The 24,155-nt window shown below is 47.1% G+C and overlaps 2 protein-coding genes and 1 pseudogene across 2 annotated transcripts; 1 reads left to right on the forward strand and 2 right to left on the reverse strand.

The window, feature by feature from the left end:
- Positions 1 to 7,350: 7,350 nt before the first annotated feature.
- Positions 7,351 to 11,540, reverse strand: LOC119286148 (oxalate oxidase GF-2.8-like). Its single transcript, XM_037565499.1, has one exon. The coding sequence runs from the start codon at positions 11,454 to 11,456 to the stop codon at positions 10,782 to 10,784; it is 675 nt and encodes a 224-aa protein (XP_037421396.1). The 5' UTR covers positions 11,457 to 11,540; the 3' UTR covers positions 7,351 to 10,781.
- Positions 11,541 to 16,518: 4,978 nt separating this feature from the next.
- On the reverse strand, positions 16,519 to 17,528 carry LOC119286151 (annotated as a pseudogene).
- A 3,544-nt stretch (positions 17,529 to 21,072) lies between these two features.
- On the forward strand, positions 21,073 to 22,082 carry LOC119286152 (oxalate oxidase 1-like). The gene has a single exon (XM_037565500.1). It carries the CDS (start codon positions 21,163 to 21,165, stop codon positions 21,832 to 21,834), a length of 672 nt encoding a protein of 223 aa, XP_037421397.1. The 5' UTR covers positions 21,073 to 21,162; the 3' UTR covers positions 21,835 to 22,082.
- Positions 22,083 to 24,155: the final 2,073 nt, after the last annotated feature.

A 24,155-nucleotide genomic window follows, 5' to 3' on the forward strand; every position in this document is an offset into this window, starting at 1 on the left:
CGATCATCAGGACTTCCAGCCCAATCCGCATCAGAGAAAGCCGAAAGTTCACAAGACGATGCAGACTGAAGAAGCAGACCATACGAAGCAGTGGAAGAGACATATCGCAAGATGCGCTTAACTGCCGAGAGATGAGTGGTACGAGGTGCATGAAGGTACTAGCACACACGGTTGACTGCATAAGAGACATCAGGCCTGGTGATAGTGAGATATTGCAGACCACAAACAAGACTGCGATACTCAGTGGCGTCATCAGCAGAAAGAAGATCTCCATCAAGGGCAGACAACCGATCAGTCACAGACATCGGAGTGATAGCATGTTTGCATTTGAGCATCCTAGCACGGCGCAACAAATCCATAGAATACTTTTTCTGAGTCAGAGTCAACCCAGTAGAGGACCGTGATACCTCCAAACCAAGGAAGTAATGAAGAGCACCCAAGTCCTTGACAGCAAACTCCTCACTCAATGCGGACACAAGGCGATCAGCAGCAGCATCAGAAGAACTGACAAGGATGATATCATCAACATAAACGAATAGATACATCGTCACCTCAGGACGCTGAAGGAGGAACAGTGATGTGTCAGCAATGGAGGGAATAGACCCAAGAGCCCAGAGAACAGAACCAAGGCGTGCATGCCACGCACGAGGCGCTTGTTTAAGTCCATACAACGCCTTGACCAGACGACAGAGATGATGCGGATGTGTAGGATCAACAAAGCCTGGTGGTTGACGCATATAAACCTCTTCCTCAAGAACTCCATGGAGGAAGGCATTTTGTACGCCAAGCTGACGAAGAGACCAACCACGAGTAACAGCAAGAGACAGCAGTATACGAATAGTAGTAGGCTTGATAACTAGATTGAGCGTGTCTTCATAATCAAGACCATATCTCTGCTTGAAACCCTTGGCAACCAGCTGTGCCTTATAGCGCTCAATCTAACCATCTGCATGTCGTTTTACTTTAAACACCCACTTGGAGTCAATGATGTTGAGACTAGAAACCAGAGGAACAATTTGCCAAGTGCCATTTTTCAGCAAAGCCTAAAATTCCTGCTCCATCGCAGCACGCCAGTGAGGGATACCCAATGCGGCCTGAAAATGACGCAGCTCAGCCGTCGGATCCATAGCAGCATGAGCAACACATGCGGCAAGCCACGCCACAGTCCCGTCTGTGCGTTCCTTGGGGCAAAAAACACCAGACCGGCTGTGTGTGTGTTTGGTTGATAAGAGACCACAGCAGGCGGCGCCGGCAACACGGGGCTTGCCATAGGAGACGAAGGTGAGACCGATCCGGGGCTGGAGGAGCCAGAGTCATCAGACCCAGCGCCGGACGACGTGGCCGAGACGGGGCTGCCGAGCCCAGCCGACGACAAGGCCAGCTCGCGAGGATCCGAGGTGGCCGAGGCGGGGCTGGCCGATGTAGCTGCCGTGGCCGCTGGGCCAGCGGTTGTTGGGCCACCTGCCGCTGGGCCAGGCAAGTGCGATGCCTGCGGCGTGGCGGGCAAGCCAGGCGAGCCGGGCGACGTGGTGGGAGAGCCTGGCGGCGGTGCGGGCGAGGCGGGCGCTGCCGACGCCCGCGGGTCGGCTGTGGATGCATCGGGCTGGCGGGCACGACCCGCCATGCATGGGCCATGCACCGAATCATCATGACCATCGTGAGTGTTGTTCATAGCCTCGTCATCCAGGAGTTCAAGACGGGCATCACGTCCAATACGTGCAGCATGGTTAGGAAGCAACATAGGAGCATTTGCAACATCCACAAATTGATCAGGCAAAGGTGTAGCGGAGTGCACAGGTGGTAAACTAATGGTAGAGTGGTTCGGAAGAGCACGAAACGGGAACACATTCTCATCAAACACAACGTCACAAGAAATGTAGACACGATTGGTGGGAACATGAAGACACTTGTACCCTTTATGGAGAGAACTATACCCAAGAAAGACACACTTCTTAGACCGAAACTCTAACTTACGCTTGTTGTACGGCCGCAAGTGCGGCCAACACGCGCACCCAAACACTTTGAGAAACGTGTAGTCTGGGATATCATTGAGCTAGAGTTCAAGAGGGGTTTTCATTTTCAGTAGTCGTGAGGGAAGCCTATTTATCAAGAAACAGACGATGGAAAAAGCATCACTCCAGAACCGAAACGGGACGGAGGCATGAGCTAGTAAAGTAAGTCCAGTCTCTACAAGATGACGATGCTTACGTTCAGCGGTGCCGTTTTGCTGATGTGTATGAGGACAAGATACGCGATGCGAGATCCCAAGCTTGTTGAAAAACAAGTTGAGGTTGTGATATTCACCCCCCCCCCCTCCAATCGGATTGAACATGAATAATTTTGTGCTTAAGGAGACGCTCAACATGTGCTTGGAACTGAATAAAAACATCAAACACATCAGATTTACGCTTGATAAGATATAGCCAAGTAAACCGACTATAAGCATCAATGAAACTGACATAATAGTTGTGACCACTAACAGACGTTTGGGCATGACCCCATACATCAGAAAACACAAGCTCAAGAGGATGTTTCACAACACGACTAGACTCTGAAAAAGGTAGTTGGTGACTCTTGCCCTGCTGACAGGCATCACAGATAGTTTCAGCATTTTTATTGGATACAACTGGTAGTTCATGGCGATGCAGCACATGACTAACTATAGGAGCAGCAGGGTGACCAAGGCGCGCATGCCAGTGCATAGGCGACACACGAACACCACTGAACACCTGAGGAGAAGACGGCTTAGGAGATGCAGGTGGTGCGTCAAGTGCATATAAGCCATGGCGAAGACGACCACTAAGCAGAACGGCCCTCGTGTCCCGATCCTTGATAAAGAAACGAAAAGGGTGAAACTCAGCAAGGACATTGTTATCACGAGTAAGTTGAGGAATAGACAATAAACTACGCGTAGCAGAGGGAACTCGAAGGACATTGGAAAGATGCAGTTTGCGAAAATTGTGTGCAAGAAGTGATGCCTGACCAACATGGGAGATGCGCATACCTGCTCCGTTGGCGGTGTGCACCTGATCATGTCCACGATATGGTTCCTGAGTGGAGAGCCTACCCATCTCGCTGGTGAGATGATTCGTCGCTCCTGTATCCATATACCACGTTGGATCAAGAGAGTAGGACTGGGTGCGCCCGTGCTCGTGCCCCGTCACAGCAGCTGCAGCCTGCTTATAATTCCCTTTTCCATTGTTACCAAGGCCAAGGAAGTCTTGCTTGTAGCGTCTGTGGCAGCAAGAGGCGAGGTGACGATCGATGCTACAAAGCTGACAAGCCTGAGGAGCACCGCAACTAGAACAACAAGCAACTGGGCGACTCCCTCCAGTGATGGTCGGCGCGTTGCCCCGCGAGGCCTGCGACGAGGAAGCCGGTGGTTTGCCACCTGATGCGGCCGGCTTCTGAGGTTTGCCGCGTGTGGCGGCGTTGGCGGAGGCGAAGCTGGGGGAAACACGGCGCGCCTTGATGCGCTGCTCACGCCCAAGGAGGCGCGCATAGAGCTCACGACGCGGGAGCGTATCCTCTCGACCATGGACGTTCTCAATGAGATTGTCATAATCATCATCAAGCCCGTTAAGCACAAAAGTGGTGAAGTCCTCGTCCTGAAGCGGCTGACCAACAGAGGGCAAGGTGTCTGCGAGGCTCGTCATCTTGTTGAAGTACTCCGTGATGCTGAGATCGCCAAGCTTGGTCTCACCCAGCTCGGTGCGTATAGAGTGCGCACGCGCCTGAGACTGAGAGGCGAAACTAGTGTGGAGGGCCGCCCACGCCTCCCTGGACGTAGCGGCGAAGATGACCACCGACGAAACACTTGGCGTGAGCGAAGACTGGATAGCGGAGAGAATAGCCTGATCCTACGCCACCCACGTGTGATATGCCGGATGGTGAGAGGGTGGACACGGGATGGATCCGTCGACGTAGCCCTCCAAGTAGCGGCTGCGGAGTAGAGGCAAGACCTGAGCACGCCATGACAGGTAGTTGTCTGGCGCGAGCTTCACCGGCAGCAGGTGCGAGAAATAAAATGGCGGCGGCGCCGCGGTTTGAGCAGTGTACGCCTGCGCCAGTGGGGCATAGGGATCCATGGACAGGGCCATCTCTGGACGAGGGACCATCGCATAGGCGCCAGGGGAGGAGTAGGACCCGGTAGAGGCGGCAGCCAAAGCACCGTGCCCGGGCGCTGCAGGAGGACCGTAGGTGCCCGGCGTGACGTAGGGGCCAGCACCCGCAGCAGCCGAAGCACCTTGGTCGGGCGCTGCAGGGGCACCGTGCGGCGAGGAGGCCGCGCCCCCATAGGACAGCGGCGGCGCCTGGTAGTAGTGGTGCGGTGGCGGCGGATGCGGCACCGCCGTGTAGGGTTGCGGCGGCGGCGCAGCATAGGCCGACCCCGGCCAAAAGGATGACGGCGGCGGGGGCGCACCATAGGATGGCGCGGGAGCACCGCACCACGGGTGCGGACTCGGCGGAGGAGGGCCGGCAGGGGCCGGCAGCACCACGGGCTCGATCAGGACGATTGGAGCGTCTGGAGACCCCAAAGCCTCTGGGGAAGTGGGCGGCGGCGGCACGACACCGTACGTTGTCGCGAGGGGGCGGGAGGCCATGAAGGACGACATCGGGGCGAGGGCTGGCGCGGCGGCGGCGGTCGAGATCGAAGCGGCGGCGGTGGGAGGTGGTCCAGCGGAAGACATCGTAATCTAATCTAATACATGTAGAACATAGAGTTTGGGAAACTAGCTCGACACCCTAAAACGGGGTATGTCTATCTCATTATATAGATGTACCAAGAGATACAATACAAGGCCTATACAAAACTATATATATATACAGTCTAACAGCCGCCAGTTTATCTGTACTTCTGTACTCGCTGAAGAGACATCTGCTACTAACGTTTGCTAGCGCATAGCATGATCCATCGTCAGACAAGGGAAGCTCGGTGTACCTACCCTGGCTCCGGTCTCTCTCAAATAGCTCTCCTTTTGTTTTGTTTCTCTTCTCGATCGACGACTTGTTGCCAATAATAGCACGTTGGCACAGAGAAGGGATTCTCATTGGCTACTGTACTGATCGATCAGTGAGCAAATCAAGTGCAGATATTGGGCCCTGCTTGTCTCCTTGCACTTTAAATATTCGATTGCGGAAGATATGGCGCCAGCAAAACAACAAAACACATGGTTGTCAGTGGCAATCAACAGGGGGTTGTTGCGAGTCAGACTTTCTGACCCTGATCCATCTCTGTCTCCAGTCTTCGGAGTAAGAGCATCTCCAGCAGTTGGCCCCTCAGCAGGTACAAAAATTGCCGTCTGGAGACGAGTCGACGGTAGAATCGGGGCTAGGGGCTGTTGGGCATCCATCCATCGCCCCTAGGCGGCGATATCAGCCGCGGCCGCTTTTCGGCCCAGATAAATAAAAAAATGGCTTGATATCGGCTAGAAACGGCCCATATTCAGCGTGGTTCGGCGTTGAATTCTCATCATAAATAAATTTTTTATCCCATAGTTCATCCTAGAAAATCAAATAATTCAACAAAATAGTGCAACAACAAATAGTTCAATACAAATCATATATAGTTCAACAAATAAAAACTCATATGTCATCACACGTCGAGCTAGGCGTCGCCCTTGATCCTCCATAGGTGCTCCACCAGATCCTGCTACAGTTGCTGATGCACCTGTGGGTCTCAGATCTCCTGACGCATACTGAGGTAGGCAGTCCAGGTTGCCACTAGCTGGTGATCAACTTCGGCTAGAGGACCCTACCTGTAGTATGGTTCAGTGTCAAACACTGGCTCTTCCTGCTCGCTCTCGTGGATCATGTTGTGCAAGATGACACAGCAAGTCATGATCTCCCACAATTGATCTTTCGACCAGGTCTGAGCAGGGTACCGGACAACAACAAATCAAGATTGGAGCACACCAAATGCCCGCTCAATATCCTTCCTGCAAGCCTCCTGCACCTTGGTAAAGTGGGACTTCTTGCCTCCTGACACAACGTTTAAGATAATCTTCACAAATGTAGACCATCTCGGATAGATGCCATCAGCTAGGTAGTACCCCTTGTTGTAGCGCCGCACATTGACCTCGAATTTCACCAAAGGAGAATGACCATCAACAAGCTTGGCAAAGACAGGGGAGCACTGCAGCATGTTGATGTCATTGTGAGTTCCTGACATACCAAAGAAGGAGTGCCAAATCCAGAGGTCATGTGTGGCCACCGCCTCAAGTACCGCACTGCAACAGCCTTTGGCGCCTTTGTACATCCCCTGCCAAGCATGAGCAGTTTTTCCATTTCCAATGCATGCAGTCGATGCTTCCAAGCATCCCAGGAAATTCTCTTGCTGCATTCTGTGCTAGGATCCGAGCAGTGTCTTCAGGATTGGGTGTTCGCAAGTATTGCGGTCCAAACACTGCCACCACTGCCCGACAGAACTTGTAGAAACACTCAATGGTGGTAGACTCAGCCATGCACCCATAATCGTCGAGTGAATCACCAGGAGCTCCGTATGCAAGCACCCTCATCGTTGTCGTGCACTTCTGGATTGAGGTGAATCCAAGTTTGTCGATGCAATCCTTCTTGCACCTGAAGTAGCTGTCGAACTCCCAGATGAAATTCACAATCCTGAGGAAAAGCTTTCGGCTCATCCGATGACAGCGCCGAAATGTTTGTCGCCATGCAGTAGCCTTCGAGACGATGCCGATTCTTTTCTTTCATCCGCCCACCTCGTCGCGGCTTTTCATTGCTCGCCAGCAGGCCGGCGAGGGCGGCGAGGACCATGAGATGTTCCTCTTCCTGGACGTCGGCCTCGGCTTCCTCCTCCAGCAACGCGGCGAACACTTCCTCGTGGTCCGAGTCCATTGTCGAGGCAGGCAAATCGCCGAACACCTTGCAGGCGCGGTGGGCGCGTACCCGCAGCAACACTGCCCCTCCGTGATCGGAAATGCCGGAAAAATCGCCCAACTGGTGGTGGAGGGGCTGCCTCGGCAAAACCTCTGCTCTTTTTCCGGCGGGGACGTGCTATCTAGCGGTGGCGTGCGGTGGGCGGCGCCGGGATCAGCCGGTTGGCGGCCGAGCGCGCGGGGGTGGGAGGCGAATCTGGAAGAAAGACTTGACTTTTCGCCTGACGGTGTGGGCCAGACATGCTTTTCCCTTGCGCCGGAGCCCCCGAGCGCCCCCTTTCCCAGTGCGCCGGGTTCTGCCTGCGATCGCCAGGCCCAAAAACGGGCCGAGCTGGCGGATTTCGGCGTCCTGTGGGCGGGACTGGGGCGTTTTTTCGGCGCCGGGGCCGAAAAAGTCGCCCGGGGGGGGCTGTTGGGGGCGCGGCTGGAGATGCTCTAACCCCCGGTTCCCGTCCCCCGCGCGCACCTGCATGGCCACTTGTCACCGAATCAACGATCGTCATCGGTCGAGGCATTTCGCTTCTCACTTTCCCCATGTCAACTCAGCTCAGAAGGAAGAACATTTCTATCGATTGTTGCTGCGAGCTGCGCCGCCTTTTACTGCAGCCACATTTCCAGATAAGGATGTCAATTTTATCCATAGACATGGATATATTTAAACCTGACCCACATCGATTGGGTATGGGCACATTTTCATGCTATGGGAAATATCCAAATCCTATCCGATTAATCATGAGTAGGGCATGTGTATAATTTTGTGTCAATAGGTACATTCAAATCCTATCTAATTATCTCACCAGCGGGTCACATGTGTTATGAACCCTAAGCTACCGCATCATATTATGTAAGCTCTGTTCCATATCCTTCGCTCAATAATGAATTTCAATCTATGGTTGGATGGTTAGGAAAATAATGGTGTTGCCGGCCCACCAAGGTTTATGTCTTAAACTTGACATTGGTGGTCCCATTTTTCTGGATTTAGGTGATGTGCGTTCAGTTGGAGGGGACATTTCCATAGATTAAGAAAACGTCTATGTCGACTTCGTCAATCATAAGATGATGTGTGGACTCGGTCTCTTGGAGATGCTCATAGGGATAGCATCTGCATGCCTATGTATGTATGAGCATATTTGTCTGCACTATGTTAAAAAATACTCAATTCGATAACCATAGAAATCTCTCGGTTGCTCGCACCTCCATCACACATAAAAAATAGCAATTACACCACCACTCCATGTTCTCCCCTCCAAATTACAACATTGCAAACTTGCAATGCAAGACACCCTCTTATTTTGAATCAAAGTTTGACTACGAATTTATTTGCAAAAGTTAAGTTATAGTATCTCGCAAAAGGTATACTATTAGGACGAGTTCGAGAGCACCGGAGAGGAGACCTGATGCCCCACAGCGCCGCCTAAGAGCTGTGAACCCCACTAGGTTTTCTCTTCTAGCTTCAGCTATCTTTTTATGTACAAACTTCTCTTGCATTATTTGAGGATTTTTCACTTGAAGGGAAAATACCCGTTTTTTCCTAAATTTTCAAATAGTAAGCTATAGCAACTTTGTAGTGTTTTTTGCAAGGCCCCGCTAAATGTCACCTATGTATAATTAAGTTGTTTTAGTTGGATATAGTGCCATTTAGCGGCGTTCTAGCGCTATTTAACTTATTTTGAGTTTGATGCCTTTGGCATAGCTCGCTATTTTAAACTTTTGTTTTTCCTGAAGCCAAAAACACAAAACAACAACTAACACTTGGCACTTCATCAATTTTTTAGTCCAAATAAATCTTAAAACTACACATACTTACTTATTTAGTTATATTAAATCATGAAAGCTAATAATCTTATGGGTTCATTTAAAACATATCGATACCACAAGCATATTAATCCATGATGCCGCACAATTATTCATCTCAATTCTGGTGTTATTCATAAAAACACATAAATATATCAGATATGTTACTCATTCATCCACGACGATGTCACAACACAAGCACCTATGCATGAACCTCCTAAGCACGGCAAGCATGAGAAGTAGATGAGGAACGCTCACTGAGAGCGTCCGTTGACGAGGCAGAGAAGTGTGGTGTCATCCGACATGAGAAGTAGGAGGCAAAGGTGGAGTAGAAGAGGTCGAGGAGGCAAAGGCGGGTTGGACTTGGGGACGAGGCATCAACCGACGTCGGAGGTGAGCAGTGACAACGGGGGTGGAGACCAAGGAGGGAGAGGGACACATGATTCAGTAGTGAGCATGGAGACCATGCCATGTGCGGGGGGCACGCGGAGGCAGATATGGTGTGCGGTGCTGGTGGCGGTAGGCGGTAGGCGGCACCAGAGTCAGCATGCTCGATTGGGGGTTAGGACAAGTGATTTGGGAAAAAAATCAAGTCCCGTGCAGGCAGTATATAACAAGCGTAACTCGTCATTGGTAAATCCTTACCAATGACAAGCACCACATACTTCTCAAAAAAAAGACAAGCACCACATACCGCTCACTCGTAGAACTTCTTAGATTTTAGTGTTTAAGCTAGGCTTAAGGTCCTTCTTTTTTGAAAAATTGACACAGAAGGCTCCAAACCTTTCCTATATTTAACTTCCAACATCTCGAAGTTCATGTCAAAATTATGCATTTTTTGCATTAGTTTGCTAATTTTTAGGCATTAAGTGATCTTTATGGTTGATATATAATTAAAATTTGAACTACAAGTATATTAAAACAATGCCTACAATTTGGAAGAAAGGTAATATTCAAATTCTTAAGTACCGTAGGTGTAATCCAAGAGATGTATGGAAAATTCAAAAGTTTTAGTTGGTAAAATTCTAACTCTTAGTTGCACTTATTTGTTTTATTTAATTCTAGAAAGGTGAATGAAATACAAAAAATGTAATTTGGCATGGCACCATGATATGACCTCAAGGGGTTGTGTTTAAAATTGGAATCAATTTCACAAAACTTGGGTTGTACATTGTCGAGCAACCGAAGCATCTCCGGGTAAGCATCATATGTTTCAAAGTGGAATTATGAGGTTTGAAGTCAAACTCACTATGGCTTCATCATTTCAACTTAAATTTGTATTCCAACTTGATATTATACTATACGGAAATCCTTTTGGTGACCGAGCTCCAATGAGGCCTCCAAATTCAAAATTAAAATTTCATCAAAATTCATATTTTTATGTTTCAAAAAATTCTGAAAAAAACACAGATATACATGAAGGCATAACACACATGTGTGTAAATTTTCAGGGCAAAATACGTTGAAATGAGGGCTGTGCAAAAAAGACAAATCTAAGGCTGTTTAACACATGATACTATTCATTCTCTCAGGCCATGAATTTGTCTTTTTTGTACAGGTCGCAATTCAAGGTATTTCATCATGAACTTTTACACACATGTGGGTTACATCCTTACATATACGCATATTTTTTTCAGAATTTTTTGAAACATAAAATTTTGAATTTGTTTTTTTAAATAAAGGGCTCCATGGAGCTCGGCCTCCAAAACGCCATTCTCACTATTATATACTTATATGCGTTCATTTTGGATCTTGTTATGTAATACTCCGAGTTTGTTTTTTTTTTGAAATAGGGAGTTAAGGCACCATATACAAAGTACATATGTATAGAAAATAGAAGGCTCCTGATTTTTTTGTAAAAATGAAAATACAAATTTTAAAAGTCCATATCAAAATTAAGCCTCGCTCTGGATTGGTTTGCTATTTTTAGGCATTAAAATGAAGTTATAAATATTGAAGGGATATAATTCAAACTGGAACTACAAGTATATTTAAACCGGGTTTATAACTTCAATATTTATAACTTCAATATTTATAACTTCAAGTCCAAGTTCGCCGCTGGGTTTTAATTTATGGGCAGTCTCCCAGGAATTAAAACCCAGCGGCAAACTTGGACTTGAGAAGTTCCACGACCCCGGCCTCTACCCGGAGCGCCTTGGTGAGCACCGGCGTCGGGATGGGCGGGTTGGAGCCGAAGAGCGTGAGGGGCACGAAGACGATGCCGGGGTTCTGGCTGTTGAAGGAGACGACCATGGAGGCCCCGGTCTTACCGACGTTGAACTGGAAGTGCATGAGGCCCCGTGGGATGAGGAACGTCTCTCCGGCGCGCACCACCCTCGAGTAGAGCTTGTTCCCGGAGTCGAGGCTGCCAAGGATTCCCACGAGGAGCTCACCTTTCATCACGATGCCGATCTCGGTGGCACGCGGGTGGATGTGTGGCGGGTTGGTGCCTCCAGGTGCAAAATCCACGCGGTTCATGGACACACCGAGTGTGTTGGTACCGGGCCACTCGGCCACGTCGAGCTCCGTCACGGCCGAGCCGTTCGGGGTGGATGTGTTGCCGGCCTTGGCCAGCTTGGATGAGAAGAGGAAGTCGTCGCTGGCCTCCGACATGGGCTTACACGTGTGCCCATTCACCGAGACGGCCTTGCCGTCGAGGTCAGCGACGCAGAAGTCCTGGAGAAGGTCAGGGTCGGTAGCCAGGACGGCCGGAGCTAGGAAAAGCATGGCGAGCAGGCCAGCTGCTAGGGTTTTGGAGCACCCCATTGATTGCTATGCAATAAGCTTAGCTAGGATTGATCAGCTAGAGTTTGTTGATGGAGAGTGTCTAAGGCACTAGTTGTTGCTGCTGCTAAGCTGTGGTGGGTGAGTGAATGGTGAGGCATATGGAGTCCTTTATATTGGGGATTGATGCACGCAATGGATGCATGGAGCTAATTAAGCTATGCATGTGCATGTCGTCACTGCATGCACAAGGCAAGGCAGAGAGTTCATTAAAGATATATTACTTGCGTGGCATCAGCTAGCTTGTGATGAAAATGGAGATGGGGTCAAAAGGTCAGAGTCAAGGCCACTGCTGGCTGCTATGAAAATGGGACCAACGAACAGACACAAGGAGGAGGTGTATCTGAATGGAGTATTGCGCTTGAAAACGGCGCGTTCATAATATTCGTGCACACCATTAGTCGTCAATCATGCATATGGGTTTCGTCTAGGCCACAGGCGGAGGACCCGGTAGGGTGAGGTTGGGCGCCCGCCCTACCTTGATTTTGTACGATGCAATTTGTACAGGTATACGCATCGCTGGATCGCTGGCTGGCTGGCTCCTGGTTGCCTCGCTAGGTAAAAAAAAGGAGAAAAGGGAATGGGCCATCGAGCGAACGCAGGCCGCATTATTTGGGCCCTCAGTGCGACTAGGGCCAGCAGCGCCCTGATTGCTCCCCCAACAGCAGTTTCCCATCCGACTGGTGCATTCTTTTCCCTCAAAAAAAAAAGACCGGTGCATTCTTTTACCCTTAAAAAGGACAGCAGTTTCCCGATTCCCTCTCATCCGCTGGCTTGATTTTTCTTCACCGCCCCGATTGCTCTCTATGCACGCCTTGGTGAGAAGCGGGCGGCTGTGTGCTGCTATTGTGGTCAGCGACTGAGAGAGAGATTGAGATGGGACAAATTGTGAAAGATCGAGTGATGAGAGAGGCTTAGGCTGGGATTGGGATTTCTACTGATTAGCTATTTTTTTATGTGTGCGAGAGAGATGTGCTTATTACTGTAATTTGTGCGGCTGTTGTCGGCGTTTTTTCCAGTGAATGGGAAACGTAGAAATCTAGCAGATGGGTAAGAAAAGAAAAGGTACAACAAAGGTAAGAGTAAAGGTGCAAATTTATGGAAAAAATAGATTTCTAAATTTGTGATTTGTGTGGTAAAATAGTGTGACAATGTACAATTCAGTGATCTTAGTGGTATTTTCATATTATGAATGGCGGCATATTATAATTTAATTTACGCCTTAGTGTCCGCCCCACCTCAAATTTTTTTCGTCCTCCGCCACTGGTCTAGGCTTATCAAGATCAGGGGCGTGCTGATGGTGAAAGGCCAGGGTCTTCATTTAACAGCAAAAGAGAGAAATGCCAGTGTCCAGGAGCTGCATGCAAAATGAAAAAGCTAACTAATAAGCACAATTGAAGATCATAATGTGCTATGTTGAAGGCCTTGGCATTATTTCTCAGCAAATAAAGTGAGAGACCGCGGTGCAAGGATTTCTTCTAGGTTAATTATGCTTCCTTTTTTTTCTTTCCTTTTTTGCATTTCTCGGCTGTCCGTCTCCGACCACCCGCCAGCCGTGGCCGTTTTGTCCATCGTTGGGCTTGGCGAGCGCGACGCGTGTTGGCATTTCAACCTTGCTAACTGGTCTCGCCGCCAGTTTATCTGCTAACGTTTAGCGTATGGCATGATCGTCAGAAATGGGACCGGAGGCTTCTCGCCGCGGCGTACCAACCCCGAACCTGGCTTCTCTTCTTGTTTTGTTTCTCTTCTCAATCGATGACTTGTTGCCAATAATAGCACGTTGGGGCAGAGACGGGATTCTCATTGGCTACTGCTGATCGATCAGTGAGTAATCAAGTGTAGATATGGCGCCCTGCTTGCCTGTCTCCTTGCAGTTTAAATATTCGATCGCGGAAAATATGGCGCCAGCGAAACAACGAAAACATGTTGTCAGTGGCAATCAACGGGCCTGTGGCGTTGCAAGTCAGACTTTCTGACTGTGATCCATCCAGCGCACCAGCCCGCCTCTCCCTGTCTCCAACCTCCCAATGTACAATATTTATTACATATAACTTATTTTTGCTGTTAAAATTCGGCAAAAAAAACACGAAACTGTCTTACAAACCTGGATGGGGATTGGGAGGGGGAGTATACGTAGAGTTCTTTTTAATAGATGTTTCTCTACTACCACAATTTAGAATACATTGTTCGGTCTACATATTGTAGGATACTCATCTAGAATAAGGAAATGGATGATATTTAGTAATCTATTTCTCTCAACATGTACACGGTCACATGAACATGCAAAAATGTAGGGCGCGAAACCCCAAGTAGTCATGCCTCGGCATGTAGCTACAAGGGTTGCCTTGGGACATAGGCTAATCCTGACTGTGAGTGAAGCATGACAATTTCAGCAACTGGTTATACCTCCCAACTATGAGAATTTCTCCGAGATGATCTACCAATCAAGAGTCGAAGTAGATGTGCACTCTGAAGTATCCACGAGTTCCGAAGTAGCGATCCGGCAGCACTTCAACGTCCCCAAAGAAGAGCTCCGAGAAAACTAGAGAGCAAGAGGGGAAGCCTAGTTGCATTCATATTTAATTAGGATTTTAATCTAATTAGACCGGCATTAGAGCCCGTCTAATTAGAAGTCTAAACTATTAGACCAATTAGACCGGGATTAGATCGTGGCTTTTTGGCCCACTAGGGGCTGCGTCGGGGCCAACCCAAGAGGGTATTTCTTCCAAAATATATTCTGGATTTTTTGGAAGTTTCTAGAACCTTTGTCTTCCTGAATCCTGCCATATATGTAGACCCATTTTTTGACATATTATATCTTTTTGGAATTCCCAAAACACTTTTAGGACCATCCGAAACACTTTTAATGCTCATTCTCTCAACTTTTAGTTTCCATAATAATTACTTCGGAAATAAGCGGGCATGACCCGGAACACCTTCTAATCAATAGTTAACAACAGAATTTGGACACCCTTGTTAACTCCCACATTTTCACAAAGTTCTTGAGCGAACCTTTTGCCCCGGATACTATTCACTCGACTTCCCGAGCTGTTAGCAAACCCTACGTGAGATATTATTGGTATCCCTGTGAACAACTCCTTTATCACTATACCGTTTATACTCGTAACGGTTTTTGTTTTATTTACTCGTATTTGTATTCCCGTATTCACGTGATCTCCACCACATGTGTCTGGTCAGACGATAATGACGCAGTCTTGAACACCGACTTGAACAACACAATCATCCCACTATGGGTCAGCATGGAGGTATGCCAGGTAGCTAAACCGCGAGTCACTTCATCGACTAGTGTTTGCATGCCTGCCTTTGTAAGGGCCACTAATGAGAGAGGGAGGTTGAGGTAGTTACTGAGAGGAATGGTGCCACTTCACAAGGAAAAAAAGCAGTGAGCCTTTGCACCTCAGCGAACTCACATCGGATTGGAGCACTGGATGTCTTATTCAAATTTTCCACAAGGACAAATGCTTCCCAAAGAAAACCAAGAATCTCCTTCACCGTAGTGAGCACATTTGGCAAAGACTTGATAAACCTAGCCGCATCATCAGTGAAAAGAGAAAATCAATGCCGAACACCCTATTGTTCCAAACCTACCAATATCTCATTGCTCTCAGATTTCAACACCATGGAATTCATTACATCCATAATTATATAAAAAAAGGAGAGGCGACAGTGGATCACCCCGGCTGAGCCCACGCACATGCCAAACTATGCTGCTCAGGTGTCCATTGATCAAAACTCCCGTGCTAACAGAAGAAAGCATAAACAAAATCCAAGAGCATCACCTCGCCCCAAAGCCACGAATTTGAATCACATTCAGCAATAATCGCCATGAAACATTGTTGAAAGCCCTCGTGACGTTGCTTCAGTAATACCATAGGAATCTTATTTTGATGGAATAACTTGATAGATTTGCTAACCAACATGAAATCATCTTGAATTGTCAGTCTCCGAATAAAATTGCTTTGTTTGTTGGTGATGAGATGAGCCAAAATAGTGCCCAAACGAAGCGCAAGGGCCTTGGAAAAGATCTTGGGATCCCATGGAGTAGACTAACGGGCCCAAAGTCCACAATAGTAAGGAGAGCAATCAAGGTCTTATTGAGAGAATGAAAATTCCTACCATTACCACGAGCAATCTGTTGCATTGCCACCATAACCGCGTCCTTGATAATAAGCTATCAAATCTTGTAAAAGCATGGAAAAAAGCCCTCTACCCCGGTGCCTTGTCCGGGAAATTGGGATATTGCAATATGGAACAATAAAAAGAAGATGTGGATGCATTTACATATGTGCACAAAGCTTGAACCAATACATTTACAATGCATTCCAATAACTTGAGAGCATGTTTTTTTTGGAGAAATGGTATTCTACCATGTATGAATCCACCATCAGTGATTGCTTTGAGTTTCGTGCCAATTTTTTGGGTTGTTGTTAAAAATTTAAAATATAAAAAAATCCAATGTGTCACATTAGGTTTTTTTCCTCTCGTTTAAAAGTGCATCCTAGTGGTTTGTTGTGTACCATCATTTATCAACAGATGTGATATAAAACAAGTGCATTTTATTTTTGGTGCATACTCAAATAAGATGGTATGCACATTGAAACAAAAAAAAATAGGACACAAGATAAATTTTGACGTTAACCAAAAAATAGCACGAATGTCAAAGCAACCAACCGACAGTGGGTCCACGTATGGGATATCCCATGCATGGTAGAAAAATCATTCTCGTGTTCTTTTTGTATATTTTGGAGATTGCTATAATGCATTGATTGGTACATTTTGCGTTCTGCTTGTAACTTGAGAACATGTTTTCTGAATGATTTGGACATTGCTCACCACGCCGTAGTAGCCTTGGCAAATACTTTAAGGCTTCTTCCTTAGCCTTTTCTATATCCGAAGTTGACGTGACTCTGTAGCGATACCTTTCCTTTTGTTGATGTCGACTTGAGAGCATGTCTAACTTAATTATAAAAGGGTAATCGGACAAATATACTACAAAAAATGATAATTATATATTCCGTACAATGAAAAGAACAATGAAGACAATAAAAAGTAGTACATTTCAATTCCTCATATTGGCTCTGATGACTGAACCACGAGGCTAACTTATTCAATCTTATTACAACTGCATGCATGCTTAACCAGAAGCATGAATAGATATCTTCTGCTGAGAATTATTAAATGTCGCTAGCATGCATATACCGAATGATTTATGATCATTTATGGGCAGTCTCCCAGGAATTAAAACCCAGCGGCAAACTTGGACTTGAGAAGTTCCACGACCCCGGCCTCTACCCGGAGCGCCTTGGTGAGCACCGGCGTCGGGATGGGCGGGTTGGAGCCGAAGAGCGTGAGTGGCACGAAGACGATGCCGGGGTTCTGGCTGTTGAAGGAGACGACCATGGAGGCCTCGGTCTTACCGACGTTGAACTGGAAGTGCATGAGGCCCCGCGGGATGAGGAACGTCTCTCCGGCGCGCACCACCCTCGAGTAGAGCTTGTTCCCGGAGTCAAGGCTGCCGAAGATTCCAACGAGGAGCTCACCTTTCATCACGATGCCGATCTCGGTGGCGCGGGGGTGGATGTGCGGCGGGTTTGTACCCCCGGCGCGAAGTCCACCCGGTTCATGGACACGCCCAGCGTGTTCGTACCGGGCCACTCGGCCACATATCGAGCTCCGTCACAACCGAGCCGTTTGGGGTGGACGTGTTGCCGGCCTTGGCCAACTTGGACGAGAAGAGGAAGTCGTCGCCGGCCTCCGACATGGGCTTGCACGTGTGCCCATTCACCGAGACCGCCTTGCCGTCGAGGTCAGCGACACAGAAATCCTGGAGAGGATCAGGGTCGGTGGCCAGGACGGCCGGAGCTAGGAACAGCATGGCGAACAGGCCAGCTACTAGGGTTTTAGAGCACCCCATTGCTTGCTATGCAACTAATCAGCTAGAGTTTGTTGATCGAGAGTGTGTAAGGCACTGGTGGTTGCTGCTAAGCTGTGGTGGATGAGTGAGTAGTGAGGCATATGGAGCCCTTTATATAGGGGATCGGTTCACGCAACGAATGCATGGAGCTAATTATTAAGCTATGCATGTCGTCACCGCATGCATGTGCAAATGGACACATGAGGCAAGAGTTTATTAAACATATAGTAGTGTTATCTCACCTTGTGATGAAAATGGAGATGCTCAGGGTCAGAGTCGGGATGAGGTAGCTTGTGATGAAAATGGAGACGGGGCAAGGTCAGAGTCAAGGCCACTGCCGGCTGCTAAGGAAATGGGACCAACGAACAGAGACAACCAGGAGGTCTTTCTCGATGGAGTGTTGCGCTTGGAAACGGCGGGTTTCATAATGTTTGTGCACATCTCTACTTGTCAATCATATGGATTTCGTCTAGGCTTATGAAGTTCAGGGTCCGGCGTGCTGATGGTGAAATGCTAGTGTCTTCAACCACCAAGTCCTTTGCTCCGTTAATGTGATGATCAATCCACCATTATGCTGTTGAAGGCCTTTTGGTACTCCTTCGGTCCCTCTGATCCATACTACCTGTTCGCTGGTTTAGCACAAAGTTAGTACTCCATCCGTAAATTAATATAAAAGTGTTTAGATCACTACTTAGTGATCTAAATGCTCTTATATTAGTTTACGAAGAGAGTACTTCTCAGCGAACAAGCGACCATGGTGCGAGCATTTCATTCTGCAAGTACATACACGTAGGTTAATTTTGCATTTCTCGATAGGCTGTATCCACCCATTTTTCTCTGTCGTTGGGCTTGGACGACTGCAACGTGTGTTGCCATTAATTTCAACCGCGCTGCAAGCTATTGGATCGTCAAGGCAGCCGTTGGGTGGTCGCCGGTTTATCTGCGGTTGTGTACTCGCTGAAGGGACGTCTCCATGCTAACGTTTAGCTAGCGTGTAGCATGATGGTCAGAGGTGGGAAGCTTCTCCGGCCTCAAATAGTTTCTTGTTTTGTTTCTCTTCTTTGTGGCTGCGATCGATCGACGACTTGCCAATAATAGCACGTTCGAGCAGAGAACGGATTCTCATTGGCTACGTGAGCAAATCAATGGCATGCATATCGATATCTCCACACAGCTTAAATATTCGCCAGACGCCAGCCAAACAGCGAAAACATGCTTGTCAGAGTGACTATCAACGAACCTGTTGTGTCCAAGAGTCAGAGTTTCTCTTCTGACCGCGATCCAGCCAGCGCACCGGCCCGCCTCTCCCTTTCTCCAAGTCTCCTGAGTAGCCGGCCGGCTGGCCCCTCCCCCAGTTCACGTCCCAGCATGTCACCGACCCATCAATCATGCATCACCGATCGAGGCCTTCCGCTTCTCTCCATGTCTCGATCGTGTCAACTCGAAAGGAACAGCATTTCTACCGAGTGTTGCAAGGCACCCTCATATTTTATTAGCATATGTGGACATTGTATAGAGACTCTGTCAATTAATTCGAATCAAAGAGAGTGTTAAATTTGTGTTCAAAACAAATATTTTCTTTATACTCTTACACAATTGATTTGTACCCCCTTCGTCCTATAATATAAGAGTGTTTTTTTACACTAAAACGCTCCCTTCGTCCTATAATATAAAAGTGTTTTTTTACACTAAAACGCTCTTATATTATGGTGGGACTGGGACGTATGGAATACTTTGTTTTATTAGCCAAAGTTCAATCCAAAATAGTACGATGCCTTACAAACCATGATCGAGGGAGTATATGTCATGTAGGCTAGACTGCATTTTACTCGCAAAATCGCTAAAAACTAAACTTTACACCTCCATTGCCCATGGCTTTTACACAACCAAAATTTAGAACACGGTTTCCTGTTTACAAATTTTAGGCTACACATTGCTATTTTTTCAAACACCAATGGCTAGTGGCGAAGCTAGAAGGACGTTACGTCTGGAACTGTGCTACGTTGAATGATAAACTTCTCTGTTTTTTCTAAATTTTGTATGAAGAAAATCCCAAGGGAAATTGTTACTAGGCTTAGGGCTATAACCCTAACTGCCCCAGGCCTGTCTCCGTCACTGCCAATGGCCACCCCCGATTTAGTTCTCATTCTTAAAACAGAACTGACTCGCGCCCTGGTCCGTCAAGCTATCTCAAAATCTTCTTACACCTTGGAACCAACATGTGGTTGTATTTCTATTCCACCAGTGACTGCGTCGATAGCGAAGTCCTTGCTGACTTCGCCATTCTTGAAGCTCCACGATTCTAGTCGTAAGTAGACTAGAATTGTTGCACGCTTACATGCTCACTTATCCTTCCCACCTTGGCATTTTCAGAACATATTGCCCACCTCTTTTAATCCTCATAAAACACTAACCAATATTTATAATATCTGCACAAAGATTGCTCGAACTGATATTTTTGCATGACTCCCTCCGTTTCCAAAGTACAAGTATATTGGGCTTTTGAAAACTCAAACTTCTTAATCTTTGAAAAAAATATTTTGTTATTTTCTAAAGGAAAACACTATCGGTCAGCCGGCGGATTTACAAGCTTGTGTCTGCCGCCTTCATTGAACGCCACGCGTCCCATATGACGTGGTGAACCGTCCCCATGATCTCTGCTTTCTGCAATAACGCCTCTGTTGCAAAGAAAAAAATGCAACAAGACCTCTGTTACAAAAGCAATTAAATTGCAACAAGGCCCCTATTGCAAAAAATATATAACAAGATATCTATTGCAAAAAAAATTGTAGCACGACCTCTGTTACAAAATAACTGTAACAAGATCTTTATGGCAAAAATAAATTTGCAACCTGACATATGTTTTCAAGAAATTTCTACAACCTGACTCGTGTTGCAAAAAATTACTGCAACACAACCTTTGTTGCAGTGGTAGAGGGTGATGCTCGCCGCTCAATCCACCATATCTGACGTCTCGTGAGGTGGCGGATCTTTTAAAAAGATCCGCCTGCCGACGCGTAGCAGTGCCCTTTTCTAAAAGGTGTATTAATCTTTTGAAAAGTTAACAAAATATAATGATGTGTATTGTTTTTTCTAAAAGTCAAACTTCTTAATCTTTCTTAAAAATAAATTATCTTCGATATTTTGAAACGAAGGGAGTATGAATAGTTGTGGGTACTGATGTGACATTTTTGTATGAGTAATAATATGATATTCTTTCACGAGTACTTGTGGTGAACTGGTGGTTACTAATAGTTGTGCTTATCCTTCTACGTTGCCATTTTTGCCTGAATTTCGAAATTCTAGACGAAATCAAGATGATTGATGAGTAGAGGTGTACACGAATCTTGTGAACAACTGTTTCCAAGCGCAATGCTCCATTCAAATACACCTCCTCGTTGCTCTGTTCGTAGGTCCCATTTTCCTTAGCAGCCGGTATGGCCTTGACTTCTGACCTTGGGCCATCTCCATTTTCATCACAAGTTGAGATCTCGACGCCAATAATATCAATAACCTCAGCAAAATAACTCTGCTTCCAGTGTTCCCACATGCGGCACATGCAGGCGGTGAAGACATGCATAGCGAGCACCATGCATACACATGCACATGCATCCAGGCCCTATATAAAGGACTCCATATGCCTCATTGCTAACTCATCCACCACAGCATAGTTGGAACCACCAGTGCCTTGGACACTCTCGATCAACAGACTCTAGCTGATCAGTCCTACCTAAGCTTGTTCCCTAGCAAGCAATGGGGTGCTCCAAACTCATAGCTGGCATGTTCACCATGCTCCTCCTTGCTCCGGCTGTCCTGGCCACCGACCCTGACCCTCTCCAGGACTTTTGTGTGGCCGACCTTGACGGCAAGACGGTCTCAGTGAACGGCCACCCATGCAAGCCCATGTCGGAGGCCGGCGACGACTTCCTCTTCTCTTCCAAGCTGGCCAAGGCCGGCAACACGTCCACCCCGAACGGCTCCGCTGTGACGGAGCTCGACGTGGCTGAGTGGCCCGGTACGAACACGCTGGGCGTGTCCATGAACCGTGTGGACTTTGCGCCGGGAGGCACCAACCCGCCGCACGTCCACCCGCGCGCCACCGAGATTGGCATCGTGATGAAAGGTGAGCTCCTCGTTGGTATCCTTGGCAGTCTCGACTCCGGGAACAAGCTCTACCCCAGGGTGGTGCGCGCTGGAGAGACGTTCCTCATCCCACGCGGGCTCATGCACTTCCAGTTCAGCGTCGGCAAGACGAAGGCCTCCATGGTCGTATCCTTCAACAGCCAGAACCCGGGCATTGTCTTCGTGCCACTCACGCTCTTTGGCTCCAACCCACCAATCCCCACGCCGGTGCTCACCAAGGCGCTTCGGGTGGAGGCCGGGGTCGTCGAACTTCTCAAGTCCAAGTTCGCTAGCGGGTCCTAATTCCTGGGAGCCAGCCCTGAAATGATCAATACATAATTCCATATATGCATGCTAGCGAAATTTAATAATTCTCCACAGAAGACATGTATTCAAGCTTCTGGTTAAGCTCCATGCAGTTGTAATAAAATTGAATAAGTTAGCCTCGCAGTTCAGCCTTCAGAACCGATATGAGGAATTGAAATGTACTACTTTTTATTGTGGTCTTTGTTCTTTTCATTGAGCAAAATATATAATTATCTTTTTTGCAATTTTGTCATGTTGCCCTTTTATAAGTCAAACATGCTCTCAAGTTTACGTCGCCACGGCGTGGTGCACAATCTTCAAACAATTTATATAACATGTTCTCAAGTTACGGGAATATATTGTCAAAATGTTCAATGCATTGTAGCAATCTAGACAATGTAGTGGGTTTTTTCTACCATGCACAGGTATCCCATATATATGGATCCATCATCCGTTGTTGCTTTGAGATTCAGGCTACTTTTTTGGTTGTTGTCAAATTGATCTTGTGTCATAATGATTCGGGCTTCTTTTTCTTGTTTCAGTGTATCATCCTATCTCAGTATGTACCAATAATAAAATACACTTGTTTTAGATTAGATTTGTTGATAAACGGCGATACACAACAAACCATTACGATACACTTCTGAACGAGAGTAAAAACGTAATGCAACACTTTGAAAGAAGATAAATTTTAACAACAACCCAAAAAGTAAATGCATCCACCTCTTCCTTTTTATTGTTTCATAGTGAAAAATCCCAATTTCTCGAACAAGGAACTGGGGCCAGAGGGCTTTTTGGCGTGCTTTTATCAGATTTGTCGATCTATTATCAAGGATGCGCTTATGGCGGTGATCCAGCAGATTGCTCGTGATAATGGTAGGAATTTTCATTCCCGCAATTAGGCCTACATTTCTCTCCTCCCTAAGAAAGATGGAGTGGCCAATATTGCAGATTTCCATCCCATTAGTCTACTTCATGGGATCCCTAAGATATTTTCCAAGGCCCTTGCACTTTCTCTGGGCCCTATGTTGGATCATCTCATCGCTGATAGTAATCAAAGACATCGAAGGTAATTTCATGTTGGTTAGCAAATCTATCAAGTAATTCCATCAGAGGAAGATTCCTATGCTATCCCTGAAGCTCGATGTTGTGAGGGCTTTCGACGTTGTTACATAGCCATTCTTGCTGCACAGATGCTGATTGCGGCTTTGGGGCCAAGCAGTGCATACTCAGGGGGGTGCCAGGTGTGCCATGGCACACCCAGATTTTTGGAAAACATTTTTTCACTATATAAAAATTAGCTTATTTTTAAGGCCCATGCAAGCTAATTGAAATAGACTTCAACTTTGTTAAAATGTGCACACCCTCCATTTTATTTCTAGGTCCGCCACTGGGGCTAGGTGGTGCTCTTGGATTTCGCTTATGCTTTCTTTAGCCGGTATGAGAGTTTTGATCAATGGATACCAGGGCAGTAGAATTTGGCATGCACGTGGGTTCAGGTATGGCGATCCATAATCGCCGCTTCTATTTCTTCTAATTATGGATGTCACGAATGCCATGGTGTTGAAATTTGAGAGAAGCAGCATATTGGGAACTTTGGTGCAATGGTGTGCTCAGCATATGTTATCACTTTTTGCTAATGACATGGCTATGTTTATCAAGCCTTTACCTAATGAGCTCCTTGCGGTGCAGGAGGCGTTTGGTTTGTTTAGGGGATCATCAAGCCTTGTGGCGACTTTGAATAGGACATCTATTGTTTCAGTGCGACGTGAGTTCAATGAGGCACAAAGGATCACTGCATTTTTCTCATACTAATCGCCGGTCAGATTCGACGAAGCCCGGAGGAGTGGTTGCTGCAACCGACGAGGCTCGGACAGGAACTCGTAGGATGCTATCCACCGTTGGGCTTGGACAAGCGAGTGCGATGTGTGTTGCTATTTCAACCTTTGTTTATTTTTTAACACAGTAGAGATATAGACTTTCATCCATACGTAAGTACACTCATTTTTATGCACGCATGTCTTATTTTTATGAGCACCATCATGAGACTGAGTTAGCATATCATCTTGAGATTTTTTTTTTTTGAAACGGAGGCAAAAGCTTTGCCTCATCCATTAAATAAGAGAGAATAGAGTTAGTTACAAACAACCCAAGTATACGGCATGCGGATTACTCGCGCAATAACAAAGACCCTAGTTTTTTAGCACCGGCGATGATCCAAAGGTTAGCCTCGGTGGCGATGGAGGAAAGCAGCACTGTCGGAGGGGCACACTTATGCCTGAAAACTCGCGCGTTTCGTTCATTCCAAATTGTCCATG

Source organism: Triticum dicoccoides, chromosome 4A (genome assembly GCF_002162155.2).
Source record: "Triticum dicoccoides isolate Atlit2015 ecotype Zavitan chromosome 4A, WEW_v2.0, whole genome shotgun sequence".
NCBI lineage: Eukaryota > Viridiplantae > Streptophyta > Magnoliopsida > Poales > Poaceae > Triticum > Triticum dicoccoides.

Bases quoted from the DNA above. Each gene is read 5' to 3' on its own strand.
- LOC119286148 (XM_037565499.1), bottom strand. From the start codon at position 11,456: ATGGGGTGCTCCAAAACCCTAGCAGCTGGCCTGCTCGCCATGCTTTTC.
- LOC119286152 (XM_037565500.1), top strand. From the start codon at position 21,163: ATGGGGTGCTCCAAACTCATAGCTGGCATGTTCACCATGCTCCTCCTT.